The following is a 19,372-nucleotide window of genomic DNA, read 5'->3' as shown; positions in this document are numbered from 1 at the left end:
GATGACAGAGTCTGGTGTGGATGAACTTGACTGGCCTGCACAGAGTCCTGACCTGAACCCGATAGAACACCTTTGGGATGAATTAGAGCGGAGACTGAGAGCCAGGCCTTCTCGACCAACATCAGTGTGTGACCTCACCAATGCGCTTTTGGAAGAATGGTCAAAAATTCCTATAAACACACTCCTCAACCTTGTGGACAGCCTTCCTAGAAGAGTTGAAGCTGTAATAGCTGCAAAAGGTGGACCGACATCATATTGAACCCTATGGGTTAGGAATGGGATGGCACTTAAGTTCATATGTGAGTCAAGGCAGGTGAGCGAATACTTTTGGTATAATACTGTATAGTGATCAAGCAGAAACCTCCAGCCGCAAGAATCGAAGCCAATGCAGAAGTGTTATAAACTGCAGTTCATTGAGTGTCCACTTGAGGCTGGCTGCAGAAACACCAGAAACCACATACACACCCATTCAAAGAGACGATCTTTACATCAGAAATAAACATGTTTACAGCCTGGTTCAAAAGACGAGTGTAGTCTGGATAGCTCATTTGTCGATCAGCACACACTGTACGGGGTGAATTTTTTCAGAACGCTGTATTTTTCAAAGATATTGAGATTACGAGTCTTCCAATGAGAGGCACAGCTGACTTGATTGACAGGCGGGAACACTGTAGCTGTTGACTAGGAGGCTCAAAGCCTGCCTCTTTACATCACACTATCTCTACAGCAGCAATATGGCTCCCGCAGACAATTTGCCTCAAAACAGCTCTTCAGAAACAGATGGGCGACGTCACGGATACTACGTCCATTATTTATACGGTCTATGCTCTCAACTGACTAGTAAATAAAAATTAGCTGAAGGCTACAGACTGTCCTCAAAGACCGCTTCTTGTACAAGCTTTATAACAAAGACGAATGTTTTGAATATTTCTCTCCCCGTATGTTCAGTCACGCAGAGTCTTCATGCAGCCGGCTTAAGAAAGCCAAACTATTTCATTAAATGTTCCTCAACACTCTTTTATAAGTTGTGGAATGAACATCCTCTCACCTTGTTCCATCCCCTCTCTGTCCTCCACACTGATCCTGTCTGCAGGGCCAAGTACACCGTGCTGATCCCTGCCCTGTGGAATACTGAGGTTCAAGACTGGGAGCTGAAGTGTATGAACAGTCTGGTGCTGGATGAGAGCCACCATGGACCCAAAGAAGGTACTCACACACGCACGCACACACAAACAAAGTAGGTGCTCTTAGGCAGATGCTTGGGGGGTAGAGAGACCCTGGGGACCACATGGGACACAGTTGCTCAAACTCTGGTTACTCGCTCAGTGTATACCTCTTGACCTTAATGGCACAAATGACGATCCTGTTACACAGAGACACACAGAGTTTTGTTTTTAGGTCTTTAGGTGCATTTGGACCAAGAGTTCCAGGGTCTTTTAGCCCCCAGAACTACTTTCCCCTGAACTAAAAGGTTCCTGGTCCCCCATTGTTGTCTGCGTTTCGACCGCGGGCTGAAGTCCCGGGTAGATTGTGCAAATCAGGCCAGTCTTCTTCTGTCGTATGTCCTTAGACCTTCATCTATATTTCATCACAGATGGATTCACTGAATCAACACGTGAGAGGAGACCAAGAGTTCCCCAGAACTACTTTCCCGTGAACTAAAAGGTTCCTGTGCTCCATTGTTGTCTGCGTTTCGACCGCGGGCTGAAGTCCCGGGTAGATTGTGCAAATCAGGCCAGTGACGTATGGAGGAAAAAAAAAGTAAATGCACTACACCACCAGACCAGTAGAGGGCAGTACAACAAAGAGGAATGCCATTCATCACAGATGACACCATAGAAGCAGACGGACAGGCAGGTATCATTATGAGCAACACAACAGTTAGCCTGTTAGTATGAAGAGACTCAGCTGGTCTGTTTTAGATGGTGCTATATTTCATCACAGATGGATTCACTGAATCAACACGTGAGAGGAGATAAGCGCGAGTAGCAAAGACGTTTCAACACGGCTTTAAAATCCTTTTGAACTCAAAAAGCCGTGGCAGAGATCGGCCGGTGTTTTGGTTTAAACAGCGACCCTGTTAACTGGAAACTCTCAGCCGGATGCATCCCTCATAAACGTCTTTAGACCATCATTAAATATCTGATGAGGATATTTTGAAATCTTAATAAAAACTAAACTAGTTTACATTCCCAGGAACTCCCTCTGTGTTTCAACAGCTGTGTAAACTCCACAAACACTGACACGTTCAGCTGAAGGTCTCCAGTTTACAGGGTCACTTTGAAAACCGTAACACCGGGAGAGACTCATTCACGGTGGGCTGAGAGAAGACTACTGTTACAAGCTGCTAAATCAAGAGAATCACAGCTTCTTCTTTTGAAAAGTACACACACATACAAAAAAGATAGAACAAATAAAAACTAATGAAAGAAAGAGAAATCAAGTGAATCACAGATGTGTGTGATGTTATTGTGGACGGAGGGAGGAATAAAAACACTGAGGTTAATCTACCAATCAGACACGTTCAGCATTGCAGGCCCCGCCCCCCGAAAGTCCTGGGACTGTTGAAAAGTACTAACCCCCACGCAGGGGCTTTTTAGGGGGGAGATTATCTACCCCTGAACTAAATTTAGACCCTGGGTCCACCGGTCAAAAAACACCTTTTAAGTCAATATATCAGGGAGTGCTGCATTTCTCCAACAGCATGAACATGTTTCAGTCTGGTTTTATTTTGGCCCAGTTACTGATGGACCAGAAGCTGCTTTGCTTTGGCATCAGTTGACATTCTCCAAAGAGCTGCCCAAGTTCATGTAACAGACTGCAAACATCAAAGCATGTTTTATCTTTTGAAGAGTGCTCAGGTATCAGCTCCATAAGATCTGGAAACCCCTCACCCTGCAGCTAAACTTCACAAAAGTCAGACGGATTGGAATGCAAACCTGCCGTGTGTGTCAGTGTGTGTGCATCCTCATAGACTTAGAAAGGCTGCAGGATTGTCTTTAACAATGCAGCTGGCACGGGAGGAGACGAGGGGCAGAGAAAGAGGACAGTGTGTGAGTGACTAACAGAGGAAAGGAGAGAAACTATGAGAGAGGGTCATTGGTTTTCTTTTCAAAGCAGTTGGAAGCCACAGGAAATGTTTTTTGTTTTTGTTAAAAGCCGTAACTCTGTGTTCGTGTAGGTGTGTGTCTGCCTACCTGTGTGTGTGCGTGTGTGGCTGTGTGTGAGTAAGGATGAGTCATCCTTCTTTTCTGGGCTGTCAGACTGTCTGGCCCTTCAGGCAGCAGAGGAAACGAGCTGATTCATTCACTGCCTGACTGACACAAACATTCCTGTATTTCTCTCTCTCACACACACTTTCACTCACTTTCTCTGTCACTTAATCACAACACCGTCACGCTGCTGCTGCTGCTGCTGCTGCTGCACACTGTGTGATGTGCATTTCACTCTAGTTCTAGTTGATTCATTTTAACACCCTAGTGATCATGACAGTTTGATGAGTTGTAAACAGGCTGCTTCTTTCAGTCCTTCCACGAGGTCGCAATGTGGCGATTCAAACAATATCATCATGAACTCTGTAAGCCTCATCTCACCAGCTTCTCCACAAGCTGCACAGATCTTTGAAGTTCTTGAACTAACTCAGTATCTTTCTTTAATTGGCACACTTAGGTCAGCTATGTTTAATAAAACAAAAGAGGGGGCTGTTTATTGTGTTTAGAAAATGTCTGGAATCCTGAATATAGACTTACACAGGACCAACCAGATCCGTGTCCGGTCTGTCTCAGTGCTCTCTCGTCCGTCAACACCCACTCGTTGGGTTTTCGGAAGCAGGACCTCCGGACAGCTGGAGTCATGTGACCGAGGTTTTCCCGCGGTAATCACTGAATCAAGGATTCTCCTCCTCCTCCTCTCCTCCTCCATGTTGTCTTTCTGGTCCTCTGAAAACCTCTGACCTGTTGACTCCAGGCCTGGCTCCGCTCATCATGACTTTGGTTTGTTGTTGTAGTTAAGTGAAATACGATCTGGTGATAAAACAGAGTGTTTTATTCTGAAAATTAACCGGATGTTTTCATTTTGTTTTGGTGAAACCTGACTTCCTGTCCCGCTCCATCTGCTCTGTTGAGATTGATGCGTCGTGCCCCGGCATCCAGCAAAAATAAAAGTCTTGTGTATCTGATCCGGAGGACTCCGACCTGCCGGATCAGAGACGCAGCCGGGACACAACGGAGTGGATCCAGTGGAAGTTAACACATTGACTAGAATAGAAACCTATCAGATCCAGTGCTGTGTAGGGCTGTCAAAATTGCTCCAAAACGACATTTGAATATTTGCTCTGAAAAAAAACATAGGTTTGAATATTCAAATATCTATATTTGCGCATTATGTCAATAACAGGTGGACAGACTTATACGAAGAGACATAACTACTTGTATAGGTATTTTTATTTCAGATTTAACATGCCTAAAACATACCTACACATTACAAAACAAGTAAATGACCTACCGTAACACTTTTAAGACCGTAGACCTCTCACTCACTCGTTCGCCCCTCTCGTTCATGAGTTCTGAACAAGACTTGTGTGAGCAATTAAAGGTCCAGACTCTTGTCTCTAATATAGGCAGGCTTCATTCAGTCATTGAAGCAAATATTATTAACATTAATTGAAGTTAAAGTTAAAAAACGAAACAGTAGTCCACTTACATTCTTGGCGCTTGTATAAAAAAGAGGAAAAACTGCATTTTATCCCAGTGTCACTGATTGTCGGGCTCTTTTAGTCCACTATCAATGTAGGGTCTTAGGCCTGACAGGTTATTTGCCAAAAACACAAGACAGTCAGTGTGAAGAAGACAGTCCACATGTGAAGAGGTCAGTCCACATGTGAAGAAGACAGTCCACATGTGAAGAAGACAGTCCAAATGTGAAGAAGACAGTCCACATGTGAAGAAGACAGTCCACATGTGAAGAAGACAGTCCACATGTGAAGAAGACAGTCCACATGTGAATTAGACAGTCCACATGTGAAGAAGACAGTCCACATGTGAAGAAGACAGTCCACATGTGAAGAGGCCAGTCCACATGTGAAGAAGACAGTCCACATGTGAAGAAGACAGTCCACATGTGAAGAAGACAGTCCACATGTGAAGAAGACAGTCCACATGTGAAGAAGACAGTCCACATGTGAAGAGGCCAGTCCACATGTGAAGAAGACAGTCCACATGTGAAGAGGACAGTCCACATGTGAAGAAGACAGTCCACATGTGAAGAGGCCATTCATTATATTCACAGTCAAATATTAATTTTCACACTCGAATCTCCGTTCTTTTTTAATATTCAAATATATATTCAAATTTAGAATATTCATTGACAGCCCTAGTGCTGTGACGGATCAGAGACGGACCGGACTCGGATCTGGTGGAATTTGGCTGTTAGTTGTAGGAGTGATGGCAGAGTTTTATACCATGGAGTAACACTAACAATGGGGTGATCTGCATTTACAGATTGTACATTAAAATGTAGATTCAGTACATTGAAACTGGACTTTAATGTTTCTGTTTGAAGTAGGTTTACAGACAAAGAAGTGTTGACCAGTCATGTATCGGCAGGCTTTTGTGTATGCAGGAAAAACAGTCTGTATGCAGAGCAAAAGCAGGTGGAACATAACCTGCGTCACTGGCTTCTCAGCTGCCAACAGTTGTATGTGGTGACGATTAATTTAGCTCTTTAAATAAATATCTGTATGAAAGTGTGGTTAACAATCTGAGGTGAAAATCATCACTTGAGCAACAAATCTACTTAATGCTGTGTTTCAGAACACTATCAGTGTTTGGGTTTTCTCATGTCCTGGGATGAATCAGAAACAATAGACACTACCTTTTTTTTCAAAAATCAAGTATTTTGAAAGTTGTTTCTTTCTCCTCTTGAGGTCTTACTTAACAAGGCAAGGCAGCTTTATTTGTATAGCGCATTTCATACACGAGGGCAACTCAATGTGCTTTATATTGAAACATTAAAAGCATTGGAGACATTCAGACAGGCATAAAAGAACATAATTAAAATGACAAATATGATAAAACAGAATATCTTTTTTTCACAAAGAGGTTCCATGACATTGTCAGAGAATCAGTTTCTTGGTTTCTTACTGCTGAAGTGATCCAGAGTTAAGCCTTTGTGTTATTTCCTATCCTGTTTTATTTTTAATTTTTTAATTTATTCATTTTTATTCAACAATTAGTGTAGTTGATACAGACATACTAAAAAGTACAAACATTACAAATGTATACACTTGTGAAGAGAGAGAAAACAGAAGAGAAGAGAAGAGAAGAGAGGGGGAAAAAGGAACCCAAAAAAAACAAAAAACAGAAAAAAATAAATAATAATAATATTAGCAATCAATAAAGAGTATTAATGTGGCAATATATTATAATAAGAGTAATCAATAAATAATATCAATCAATTCCTATCCTCTGTTGAAACTAGATCAACTTGGGCCTGAGATGGTACTGTTTTATTCAATACACAGAATACATTACATATTTAAATTTTTAGGGGGGGTCTTGGGGTCCTTCCTGGGGAACTTTAATCATCAAACACTGTATTTCTTGTATTTTTGTGTATTTTTATGCACAATTTTCTCATGAAATTGTATTTACATTTTTAGAGGAAAACGTATTTAATTTGAATAATTAATGTGTGGCACTTCCTATGTAAGAGTTCCAAATTTCACATTGCAGAAGAATCGATCAATCAATCAATCAATCAATCAGTCAATCAATCAATCAATCAATCAATCAATCAATCAATCAATCAATCAATCAATCAATCAATCAATCAATCAATCAATCTTTATCAGTATAGCATCAAATCACAATAAATGTAATCTCAAGACTCTTTTACAAACAGAGCAGGTCTAGACCACTCTATGTTAAATTATGAACAGAGACCCAACACCAAGACAGGATAAGACTCAGTCTGACCCCACCTTAATCCACCATGAGCATTGCACCTCACAGTATTTAGCCAGTCCACAGCAGGAGGACGTCTACGGCAGCTCAGAGGAACCTACAAGACAAGGGAGCTCAGGGACTCCAGAAAGGTCTATGGTTAGTAACTTTAATGGGACAGGCAGAGTTAAAGTAAGTGATGAGGGGGTTGGGGGGAAGGGGGTGAGGTATATATGACATCATGGTAGGAGAGGTCTCTGCAGTCACATCAAACCATGGCAGAATGAAGCACAAAGTTCTGAGTAGCGCTGTCAGTGTTGTCGTTCACTCTGAATGTTGAGAACATTTTAAAAACTGCAAAATGAAAGGCTGAGGTTAGTATGAAACAAAATAGTCTATGTATATTATTTTTCTATGTTTTAGCTGTAACAGTACGGTCCCTGGGGCCTGTCCAATAACATGCTGAGTCAGCAGTGACTTCAGGTTAAGCTGAGTCAGACTGAGAAGCTTTCTGAGCTGATATGTCCTTCTGTCCTTCATTCTAGAGGTGACAGTCCTTATGTAATATTCCTGTATCCTCCCACATCTCTCCCTGCTCCCCTCCCCCCATTCACCCCCCACTCTTACATTGTTCTGTTTTTTATTCAGCTCTTTTTTGTCCTGTTTGTTCATTTTCCACTTCTCATGCCCCCTATTATTTATCACCTCATTCTTTCCGCTCCCTCCCCTGCCCTCTGTGGTACTCCTCTGCTGTAGGAGCAGATGCCACAGTCCTGTTCTTCTCGGCAGGCTCCCATGATACCTACCTACTTCCTGTTCGCCTGCTGTTCAGGCCTCAGTGTGGTGACTCAGCATTTAGGAAAAATACTTTTTATAGATTTGTACTGAGTCAATGTTTATGTTATGGACCTGCATGATGAACGGGTAATTAAGGCATTTTTCGACCGGAAGAATTGTACCCTGAAACTAGGAACTTTACCCCAGAACTATGTGTGTTTCGACAGGTGAACCCAGGGTCTAAATTTAGTTCAGGGGTAGATAATCTCCCCCCTAAAAATCCCCTGCTTGGGGGGTAGTACTTTTCAAAGGTCCCGGGACTTTCGGGGGGCAGGGCCTGCAATGTCTGATTGGTAGATTAACCTCAGTGTTTTTATTCCGCCCTCCGTCCACAATAACATCACACACATCTGTGATTCACTTGATTTCTCTTTCTTTCATTAGTTTTGATTTGTTCTATCTTTTTTGTATGTGTGTGTACTTTTCAAAAGAAGAAGCTGTGATTCTCTTGATTTAGCAGCTTGTAACAGTAGTCTTCTCTCAGCCCACCGTGAATGCGTCTCTTCCGGTGTTCCGGTTTTAAAAGTGACCCTGTAAACTGGAGACCTTCAGCTGAACGTGTCAGTGTTTGTGGAGTTTACACAGCTGTTGAAACACAGAGGGAGTTCCTGGGAATGCAAACTAGTTTAGTTTTTATTAAGATTTCAAAATATCCTCATCAGATATTTAATGATGGTCTAAAGACGTTTATGAGGGATGCATCCGGCTGAAAGTCTCCAGTTAACAGGGTCGCTGTTTAAACCAAAACACCGGCCGATCTCTGCCACGGCTTTTTGAGTTCAAAAGGATTTTAAAGGCGTGATGAAACGTCTTTGCTACTCGCGCTTATCTCCTCTCACGTGTTGATTCAGTGAATCCATCTGTGATGAAATATAGCACCGTCTAAAACAGCGCCAGCTGAGTCTCTTCATGCTAACAGGCTAACTGTTGTGTTGCTCATAATGATACCTGCCTGTCCGTCTGCTTCTATGGTGTCATCTGTGATGAATGGTATTCCTCTTTGTTTAACTGCCCTCTACTGGTCTGGTGGTGTAGTGCATTTACTTTTTTTTCCTCCATACGTCACTGGCCTGATTTGCACAATCTACCCGGGACTTCAGCCCGCGGTCGAAACGCAGACAACAATGGGGGCACAGGAACCTTTTAGTTCAGGGGAATGTAGTTCTGGGAGCTAAAAGACCCCAGAATCTTGGTCAAAATGCACCTTTAGTACAGTCCGAAAAATCCACTGAACAACACATTTCTACATAATTTGTTCTGTGTATGTAAGGATGTATCTTTCTCTTTCTCTGTGCTGTTGAACTTCTCCTGGCAGTGAACTCTGTGCCCACCTCTTCTCCTAGTCCTTGTTCTATCCCCTTTTTGGTGTGTGTGTGTTTCAGTGGTGTTTCTAGGTACCCGTCCTGCGTCTCTGACACATTCAAATCTCAAAGGACACAGTAAAGTCAATATCAATTTTACACCATAATGCAGGAAAATCATGCAAATGTACAATAATGTCCCTGTGTCGTTGAGTGAATGTTTGCATGATAGTGAACAGGTCAGCGAGCCAGAGAAGCTGCATCAGTGTGTGGATCTCTAGCTCGCTCTCTCTCTGTCTGCCCAACACGTTATGGCGAGGAGCAGCTGTCTGTGAGCACAACACTGTACACAACTTTAGTGCACATAAGCTTTGTTTAATATAAGTCATGTCAAAACAACAGAAAGGCAACTCCTGTCTGTCAACAGGCTTTTAGCATGTTGATGCCCAGCATAGGATGAATGAGGATACTGCTGTCTAAACTTCTCAGCTGCTAAAGCTAACGTACTCTCATTACTGACACAACAGTGGTAGCATTAGCATGTTTGGGCTTGCATAACTTATTGCAGTAACGCAGTAGTTTGATAAACAAAATTAAACTATTACTTGTTGAATGGCTCTTTAGATGCAGTTTGCATGAGAGAAGAACACAGGTACCTCATTTTATTTTACTTAATACAATATAAAGCCTAATTCTACTCTTACTAGAAGTGATTGTGTTAATAACAGTCATTTTAGCTTGACAAAAGAATCATTGCTGATGTGAATAAGCCCCCCTGCGTTGGGGCGGCTGTGGCTCAGTGGGTAGAGTTGGTTGGCGGTTCGATCCCAGCTCCGGCAGTCACATGCCGAAGGGTCCTTGAGCAAGACACTGAACCCCGAATTGTCTTCCTCTGTTGTTCAGCGGTGTGAGAATGTGCACTCAGTTCATCCAACTCAAATCCTTCACTTCACATCCCTCCCCAGTCACTTCAGGTGTGCCCCAGGGCTCTGTCCTGGGGCCCCTCCTCTTCATCACCTACCTTCTCCCACTCGGCAATATCTTCCGCAAATTCGGCATACACTTCCACTGCTTCGCGGATGACACCCAGCTCTACCTCTCCAGCAAGCCCGACTCCACTCTCCCACCCTCCTCCCTCACCCTCTGCCTCTCTGAGATCAAGTCCTGGTTCACCTCCAACTTCCTTCAACTCAACAGCAATAAAACAGAACTCCTCCTTGTAGGCACCAAATCCACCTTATCCAAAGCCGACAGTTTCTCCCTCTCCATCGACAGTTCAACAGTGTCCCCCTCCCCTCAGGTAAAGAGTCTGGGTGTCATCCTCGACAGCTCGCTTTCTTTCAACTCTCACATCAATAGCATAACCCGGTCTGCATATTTCCACCTCCGCAACATCAACCGTCTCCGCCCCTCTCTCACCCCTCACACCACTGCTATCCTGGTCCACAGTCTTGTCACCTCCCGTATCGATTATTGTAATTCACTCCTCTTCGGTGTCCCTCACAAATCCCTCCATAAACTTCAACTGGTCCAAAACTCTGCAGCCCGCATCATCACTAGAACCCCCTCCTTTCACCACATCACCCCCATCCTCCAGCAGCTTCACTGGCTACCGGTCAAACTCAGAATCAATTTCAAAATCCTCCTCTACACTTCCAAGGCCGTCCACAACCTCTCCCCCCCGTATCTCTCTGATCTCCTCCACATCGTCACCCCCTCTCGCTCCCTCAGGTCTTCCTCCTCCCTCCACCTCTCTGTGCCCCCTGCCCGTCTCAGCACCATGGGGAGCAGAGCTTTCAGTCGCTCTGCTCCCCAACTCTGGAACTCACTCCCACCGGACATCCGAAACTCTGACTCACTACCCCTCTTCAAATCAAAACTCAAAACCCATCTGTTTCAAACTGCATTCCCTGATTAATTTCCACTGCTTCATTTTTAACTTGGTGTTACTTTGCTTGTTGTTTTTATTTATCTTATGGTGTTCTTTTATTTATTGTGTTTTTTATCTGTCTGTAAAGCGACCTTGAGTGCTCTGAAAGGCGCTTCTAAATAAAATGTATTATTATTATTATTATTATGAATGAGGTTAGCCAACACTGATGGTCCATCACTAAATAGCAGCCTCTACCATCAGTGAGTGAATGTGGTGTGAATGGGTGAATGTGACAAGTAGTGTGTAAAAGCACTTTGAGTAGTCAGACTAGAAAAGAGCTATATAAGTACAAGTCCATTTACCATTTACTGCCGGCTCAGAAATGACCAGGGTACATTGTGGCTCACAGAATCTCGTCAGTAACCTTGATTTAGTATCTTCTCTGACATTTGTTTACAAAAGAACATTTGGACAAAGTACTTCAGATTTGTGCTGATATTTTCAGTCCAGTGAACAAAGTGCTGTGTCTTATCTCTTTCCTGATCTTGTCAATATGTAATCTTGTCTCTTATGGAAAAACATCATTCTGCTTCTGTCATATCTCGTTACAAGTGAGATCCCATTTTTTCCTAAGCAGTGAGGAAATCATTTAAAAAATGCTGATGACAAAGATGAATCATCACTCCCGTTATACTAAGCTCTATTTTGATTGATCATTTATTTGTATGCTTGTTGCTGTAGAAATACAGCTGTATGTGAATTTGAATGTCATGCCAATGTTACAGTTATGTTCTAATACACTTCCATTAAGATTTTTTCTGTTTGATTTCAGACACATTCTGAACATATGTAATCAATCAATCTTTATTTGTATATCGCTAAATCACAACAAACGTTATCTCAAGACTCTTTTACAAACAGAGCAGGTCTAGACCACTCTATGTCAAATTATGAACAGAGACCCAACACCAAGACAGGGTAAGACTCAGTCTGACCCCACCTTAATCCACCATGAGCATTGCACCTCGCAGTATTTAGCTAGTTACAGTGGTGTAGAGATAAAAGGAGGCTAGAGTTGATGGACTATCTTTGTGGGGTGTCAGTCAGGACACGCAGGCAGGGATTTGGTTCACTTGTTTATTGTAGGCACAGGAACATCAACAGGCAGGAAATTGCATCATCTGTGGGTAGGTCTTTATAGGTGTTCTTATGTGTATGTGTGTGGTTTTATACAAAGGACGCACACCAAAAAGCACAAGATGATGAAAACTAAACTTCTGGCTCTAGGAAACACACAACTAGCGATCGTGTCATGTCTCCAAGTCTCCCGTCTGCAGGGGCGGGTCTTAAACACTGCAGGAAACCACTCTACTTCTTTGATTGACAGCTATGTAACCAATCACATTTAGGAACGACTGAATATGATGCAACTAATAACAGTTAGAACTCTGACGTCTAAGCAGTTTTGTACAAGTGGAGAGGACAAACTTCCTTCAACAGGCAGAAACCTCGAGCAGAACCAGACTCATGTTAGACAGTCATCTGCCTCGACCGAGTTGGGTCTGGAAAGAGGGATAGAGGAGAATAAGAGAGAGAGGGAGCGGTGATAGTGATGAGACGAGTAGTAGTAGCTGTTGCCACTGGAGTCCAGCACGTCCGTATCAGCTGGAGTCTGGAACGTCCACAGCAGGAGGACGTCTACGGCAGCTCAGAGGAACCTACGAGACAAGGGAGCTCAGGGACTCCAGAAAGGTCTATGGTTAGTAACTTTAATGGGACAGGCAGAGTTAAAGTAAGTGATGTATGATATTATGGTTATAAACATAATATAGCACAACATACAGTTATAAAACACAAATTTAACACTTAAACCTCTCACAAACTACAATGTATTGGACCCACTCAAACCTCCACCTGTGGGTTGAAATAGATTGGATAAGGTAAAGAGTGGAGTAACCACACATACACAGAGTATTAGGGGAGGGGGTTATAGATGAAAGGTGTTCTTGCAACACTGCTGCTGTTGATGGTCAAAGGTGTCATTAGAACACAAACACACAAACATTTGTTAAGAAGAGCTTGTCGAACAGTGTGGATCATCTCGGACTTTGCAGAGGTGCAGACCTTTGTCTGTGTTTAAGTATTTCAGACGATCAGAGGTGAAATGGAAGTGGAGCACGTCGTGGAGATGGTTATTTTTAGTAAGGTCTTGTGGTCGGAGGTCTCTGTGTGGGCATCTATTAGTCTTACAGGAATGTCACCTTTCTAACCTGGATAAGGCCTCTCAGCCAGAGGCACTTGGCCTACCTGTGACCTGTGTTGGGGCCCTCTTTCTAGTAAGCTTCTCTCCATGTAGAGGCTGTCTGGAGCGCCCCCTCCATCTCCATTTCTCTGTGACAGTTGAAGTGGAATGCACCCTGCCTATCAGCCTGAGGCTGTCCTCCTCCCTTCATTAGCCAGCTCTTTGTGACTGACACTGTTACTAATGTAATTACAAACTCTGGCACTAATAGGCCTTTGACAGATTCATAAACCATGCAGGGGCCTCGATCCCATTCTGTATTACAAACAGAGAATGCAGCCCTGAGTTACAGAGTGATGATGAATGGGCCCTTTCAGTAACATGTCTCTTGGACTCCGTTGGGACGGAGGGGTCATAACCTAAACTTTGTTTGTTTGTTATCCAGAACAGTGACCCACATATTGTACCAGCTTCTTTAGTTCATCCTCAAGTTGACTTAGAGGTTGTAGAACTCTGTTGTTTCAGAATCAGAATCAGCTTTATTGGCCAGGTATGCTTAAACACACAAGGAATTTGACTTTGGTAAACTGTGCTCTCTTTGTACAAGGCATAAGAATAAGACATACAAATAAAAATATAATAATAATAACAAAAATTACATCAGCTATAAATACAAAAGAACAACAAATAGGCTTGACTAATATGTACAGGCTAAAATAATATGATAATAGTGCAGTGGTGAGTAGTGCAGCCCTGCAGGCTTGTCCGGGTACTCACATTGAATGACTTGTAATTGTTGATAGTTTTTTTCTCCAGCCAAGACTTTCCATCAAACATTAAATCAGTTATTCATTTAAAGGTGACATATCACGCTTTTTTCATCAATATATATTGGTCTAAGAGGTCCCCAAAACATGTCTTTAAAGTTTATGCTCAAAAAAACACTTTGAAATCAGATTTTGGTCTGCCTGAAAAACCCTCTTCTTCAGTCCTCCTCAGAACACTCTGTTTTCCCTCTGACCACGCCCCCTCAGGAAGTGGATGTGCCTCGGCTGTCCAGCACGTTGATCTAATGTTTACATGTTGGCTGAATATACACGGCTGCTCACAGATCAAGTTTCTTCAACCCTCTGAATCTGATCCAGAATCTGATCCTGACAGAGAGGCGCCTGCAGCAGGACCTTTCTGAAGGATTGGTCACAGATTTAGTGTTTCTTGTTGTTTTATTTATCAATATGTAGACGTGTGTCTTGGTACACAGCTACCAACATGTAGCTATGTGGCTATGCTAACTAGCGCTAGCACTTATCCATGATAAATAAAAATCCTCCACTAGATCTTCAAATCTGCAGACGTGGGGAGTAAAACCGACCTTTGTGTTTATTAAGACAGCCTACAACTAGCATGCCTCCCTCCTAAGCTCCTTGTTAGCACACATGTGTGCAGGGAATGAAAAACGGAGGAGGGGTTGAGTTGTATTTTATACAGTCTATGGGCTGAACAAGCTCTGAGCTCTGCCTCTGTGACAGACCGGATATTGTTGTTACGTAACAAAAACACTGAAGTCTGAAACAGCTTGTTTCACACACATTTACAGAAAGGTGGAGAAATCAGAACAGGGGCAGAATGGATTCTTTTCATTCTCGGGGGGTTTGTAGACATGCCAGGGAAACATATTTCAGGTAGAGAACCATTAAAAAGTCAATTTTGCATGATATGTCACCTTTAAACATTGGTGGGCTGAATTATGTGTTCCTGTCTGGTTTTCACTCTAAGACTTGTTTATACTTCAGCGTCTCCCCTACACAGCAGGGTCTGACGCGGACATGAGCCCCACATACTTGTACGTCGATGTGTCCGTGTCGCGCAGCAATTCTCCTCCGAAACGCTTGAGGGCAGTGTGGTCTCTCTGATAGCCGGTCGGTTCAGAGCGTGTTCTGTTAATCTACAGCTGATACATGTTGCTGTTTATCATACAGACATGATTACATGAAGAATAGAGAGGAGGAGATGAAATACACGGATGATGTGCAGCCGATGAGTGGGGATCCCAGAAGTGCTGTAAATACAGGAAATACAATGCTGCTGAGTGGACCAATTATAGGGCTTGCTGACCGTGTTGATTCGACACGTATGTACATTTTTGGAGGAGGTCAAATCAACGCCGTAGACCTGGGCATGTAAGCTACGGCTTTGATTTGACACAGAAGTATAAACCAGGCTTTAGTCTTCATTGTATTTGACAATAAAGACTATCTCTTATTCTCCCCTCTCTCCAACACGGTCTCAGCGGATGGCTGTCTAACATGAGTCTGGTCCTGCTCGAGGTTTCTGCCTGTTAAAGGAAGTTTGTCCTCTCTGCTGTAACTAGCTAAATACTGCAAGCTGCAATGCTCATGGTGGATTAAGGTGGGGTCAGACTGAGTCTTATCCTGTCTTGGTGTTGGGTCTCTGTTCATAATTTAACATAGAGTGATCTAGACCTGCTCTGTTTGTAAAAGAGTCTTGAGATAACGTTTGTTGTGATTTGGCGCTATACAAATAAAGATTGATTGATTGATTGATGGTTCATCATGTCAGCAATGGCTGTTTTAATGCTTTGCCCAAGAGGATAAAATACCAGGTTGATGGAATCCATGTTTCAACATTTAATTATTATAGAGGCCAATGATTATCAAATAGTATTTTGGTTTGAAATGCCCACCCCTAGTATGAATGAGATGAACACTGATGGTCCCTTACTATAGCATTCTCTACCATCAGTGAGTGAATGTGGTGTGAATGGGTGAATGTGACGAGTAGTATAAAAGAGCTTTGAGTGCTCAGAAAGAAAAGAGATATAGAAGTACAAGTCCATTTACCTTATACAAGTGTATCAGGAGGGTTGTTGTGAATGCTCCATGGTCCCAAAGCCCTCTTAGACCCTCTCATGTCTCTGGTCATACAGGAGCAGAGACCTCTTTCCTCTGCTGAGCTGCGTTCAGCCCCAGCGTGAAATAACAATCTAATTGTGGAGTTGAAATGAAAGGCCCGGACATTGTTTGGATTGTTCATCACTCTGGGTTTGGCAGCTTTAATTACACGTTAGGAGGTAGAAATCTCTCTTGTCCCCTCACCCTTGGTCTCCTCCTCCTCCCCCCTCACTCATTCACCCCTCTGTCCTCTTCCTTCATCCCTTACTTTGATAAGAGTATTAACTCTGTAATCACATCGTCCGTAACCCTTTGCTATAGTTTTCGTGTTACTCATTGCTTGGTACCCACAAACCCCAGCCTCTCCAGTCCTCATTGGACCTTTGCCCACTTGAATGAACTCTGACCTTGCATTATGCCTGAAGGCTGGTAGAAGACAGGCTCTAAATGACAGGGTCAGGACTCTCAGGTCAGTGAGGAGGAGAAGGGACAAACAGGCCCACTCCCTTCCATCATGCTTTCTCTTCTCTAGAGTCTTTGTGTCTTCTCCTCTCCCAACATCTCTCTCTTTATCCCTATCCAGTCTTTAGAACTCGCTCACTTTCTATTCATTCATTGAAAAAATGCCTACATTAACAGAATATTTCAGTCCAGGTTGGATTTCCATTTGACGGTGGAAACTGGTGTTAGCCAGGTAAAAGTCATGATGTCAGTCAATAACAGGCTGTGTCAAGATGAGCCTTTTCATTCTGATTTCAAAACCATTTAGGCCAAAGTACCTTTCTGAACAGATTGAATCTGTGAACAGTTTGGCCATGTCGTGCCAAAACAAGAAGCTTATCAAGCTAACGCATCAGTCTTTTCACTTCACTCTGTTTCTGAAGCAGCACTCAGAATGTCACTATTCATCTTAATACTGATGAAATGCACAGAGACGAGGGCCTTGATTTCCGTGTAAGAAGCTTTGTTTTCTTTGCCTTCTCCTCTTGTTGTCTTGATTCCCTGTTAAGTAACGTTGATCCGCTGACTCATTTGTTTGCATTCTCATTCATAAGGTGCTTAGCATTGACCATCTTTGGCTGAATGTGGGCATGTAGAGGGCAGAATACGGGGCTGATCCATGTGCACATATCCCCAGGTGGATTGTGATTAACAAAGGGAATATTGCGTGCAAGTGTGCATAGTTATTTTAATCTGATTATTTGTTGTGCACGCCATTTGGATGTTTTGATATAAAAACTGCTTTGATAAATCAATCAATCGATCAATCTGTATATCACCAAATCCCATCAAATGTTCTCCTCAGCCTCTCTCCAAACAGAGCAGGTCTAGACCGTCCTCTATGTTCTATTATTAACAAAGACCCAACATCAAGACAGGATCAGATCCAGTCCCATTTTACAGACAGGACTCAGTCTGATCTCATCTTAATCCACCATGAGCAGAGCACTTTGCAGCATTTAGCAAGTTACAGTGGCAAGGACAAACTTCCTTTAACAGGCAGAAACCTCCAGCAGGACCAGACTCATGTTAGACACACATCTGCTGAGACTGTGTTGGAGAGAGGGATAGAGAGCGATGAAGGGAGAGAGAGAGAGATGATAGTGGTGAGACGGGTAGTAGTAGCTGTAGCAGCTGGAGTCTGGCACGTCCACAGCAGCAGAGATCCAGAGGAGCCATCTCCAGACAGGTTTTTTAAAACAAAATAAAAGTGACTATGAGGACAGGGCTATATCATCCAAGTGAAGTGGAACAAACCATCAGAAGGCACGTGGTCTAAAGGTGCATTTCGACCAAGAGTTCCCCAGAACTACTTTCCCGTGAACTAAAAGGTTCCTGTGCTCCATTGTTGTCTGCGTTTCGACCGCGGGCTGAAGTCCCGGGTAGATTGTGTAAATCAGGCCAGTGACATATGGAGAAAAAAAGTAAATGCACTACACCACCAGACCAGTAGAGGGCAGTAAAACAAAGACGAATGCCATTCATCACAGATGACACCATAGGAGCAGACGGACAGGCAGGTATCATTATGAGCAACACAACAGTTAGCCTGTTAGCATGAAGAGACTCAGCTGGTCTGTTTTAGATGGTGCTATATTTCATCACAGATGGATTCACTGAATCAACATGTGAGAGGAGATAAGCGCGAGTAGCAAAGACGTTTCAACACGCCTTTAAAATCCTTTTGAACTCAAAAAGCCGTGGTAGAGATCGGCCGGTGTTTTGGTTTAAACAGCGACCCTGTTAACTGGAGACTTTCAGCCGGATGCATCCCTCATAAACGTCTTTAGACGATCATTAAATATCTGATGAGGATATTTAGAAATCTTAATAAAAACTAAACTAGTTTGCATTCCCAGGAACTCCCTCTGTGTTTCAACAGCTGTGTAAACTCCACAAACACTGACACGTTCAGCGTTTGAAGGTCTCCAGTTTACAGGGTCACTTTTAAAACCGGAACACCGGGAGAGACGCATTCACGGTGGGCTGAGAGAAGACTACTGTTACAAGCTGCTAAATCAAGAGAATCACAGCTTCTTCTTTTGAAAAGTACACACACATACAAAACAGATAGAACAAATCAAAACTAATGAAAGAAAGAGAAATCAAGAGAATCACAGATGTGTGTGATGTTATTGTGGACGGAGGGCGGGATAAAAACACTGAGGTTAATCTACCAATCAGACATGTTCAGCATTGCAGGCCCTGCCCCCCGGAAGTCCCGGGACCTTTGAAAAGTACTACCCCCCCTAGCAGGGTCTTTTTAAGGGGGAGGTTATCTACCCCTGAACTAAATTTAGACCCTGGGTCCTCCGGTCGAAACACACGTAGTTCAGTGTTGAAGTTCCTGCGGTGGAAAAACGCCTTTAGTATCTCCCATGAGCCTCTACAGACTGCAGGTGTTTGGGGGTGCAATTTTTCATCCCTGTTTGAGTAAGTGCTGCAGCTTCTTGGTTGCAGTGTTCAAACAGTGTTTTAGCAGCCAGCCCGGTCCTTCTGCACCAGGTGTACTTCTTGTAATGGCAAAAAATCTAGCTTCACTAAAGGTGTCACATTATAGTTAAAACACATGTGGGGCAAATGCGAGTATCACAGTTTGTGTCTACTTTTCCACTTTCATTAATGATATTCATTTTAAAGACACTGTCAATAAACTCCCAGGCCCCAGTATCTGCTGAGACTAGCCTTCCATTAGGGCTTCTTCAATCCCAGCTATTGGTCTGCTGCCCTGCCAACTCCCAGAGGATGGCAGATGCTTCAAACAC

General features: G+C 43.1%; 1 protein-coding gene across 3 annotated transcripts in view; it reads left to right on the top strand.

Annotated features, from left to right (window-relative positions):
* si:ch211-266k8.4 (small G protein signaling modulator 3) overlaps positions 1–19,372 on the top strand; it is a 108,704-nt gene that overhangs the window by 19,959 nt on the left and 69,373 nt on the right. For all 3 annotated transcript variants that reach the window (XR_004631596.1, XM_034686023.1, XM_034686025.1), the window contains exon 10: positions 1,094–1,206. Coding sequence is in view for 2 of the 3 variants with exons in the window: in XM_034686023.1 (XP_034541914.1) it covers positions 1,094–1,206 (113 nt within the window). In the remaining variant the exon portion in view is untranslated. The remainder of the gene's footprint in view (positions 1–1,093; positions 1,207–19,372) is intronic.

The sequence above is a fragment of the Notolabrus celidotus genome, chromosome 6 (genome assembly GCF_009762535.1).
Source record: "Notolabrus celidotus isolate fNotCel1 chromosome 6, fNotCel1.pri, whole genome shotgun sequence".
Lineage (NCBI taxonomy): Eukaryota > Metazoa > Chordata > Actinopteri > Labriformes > Labridae > Notolabrus > Notolabrus celidotus.
Note: the sequence above shows the minus strand (reverse complement) of the source record. Positions and strands in the feature narration are given on the sequence as shown.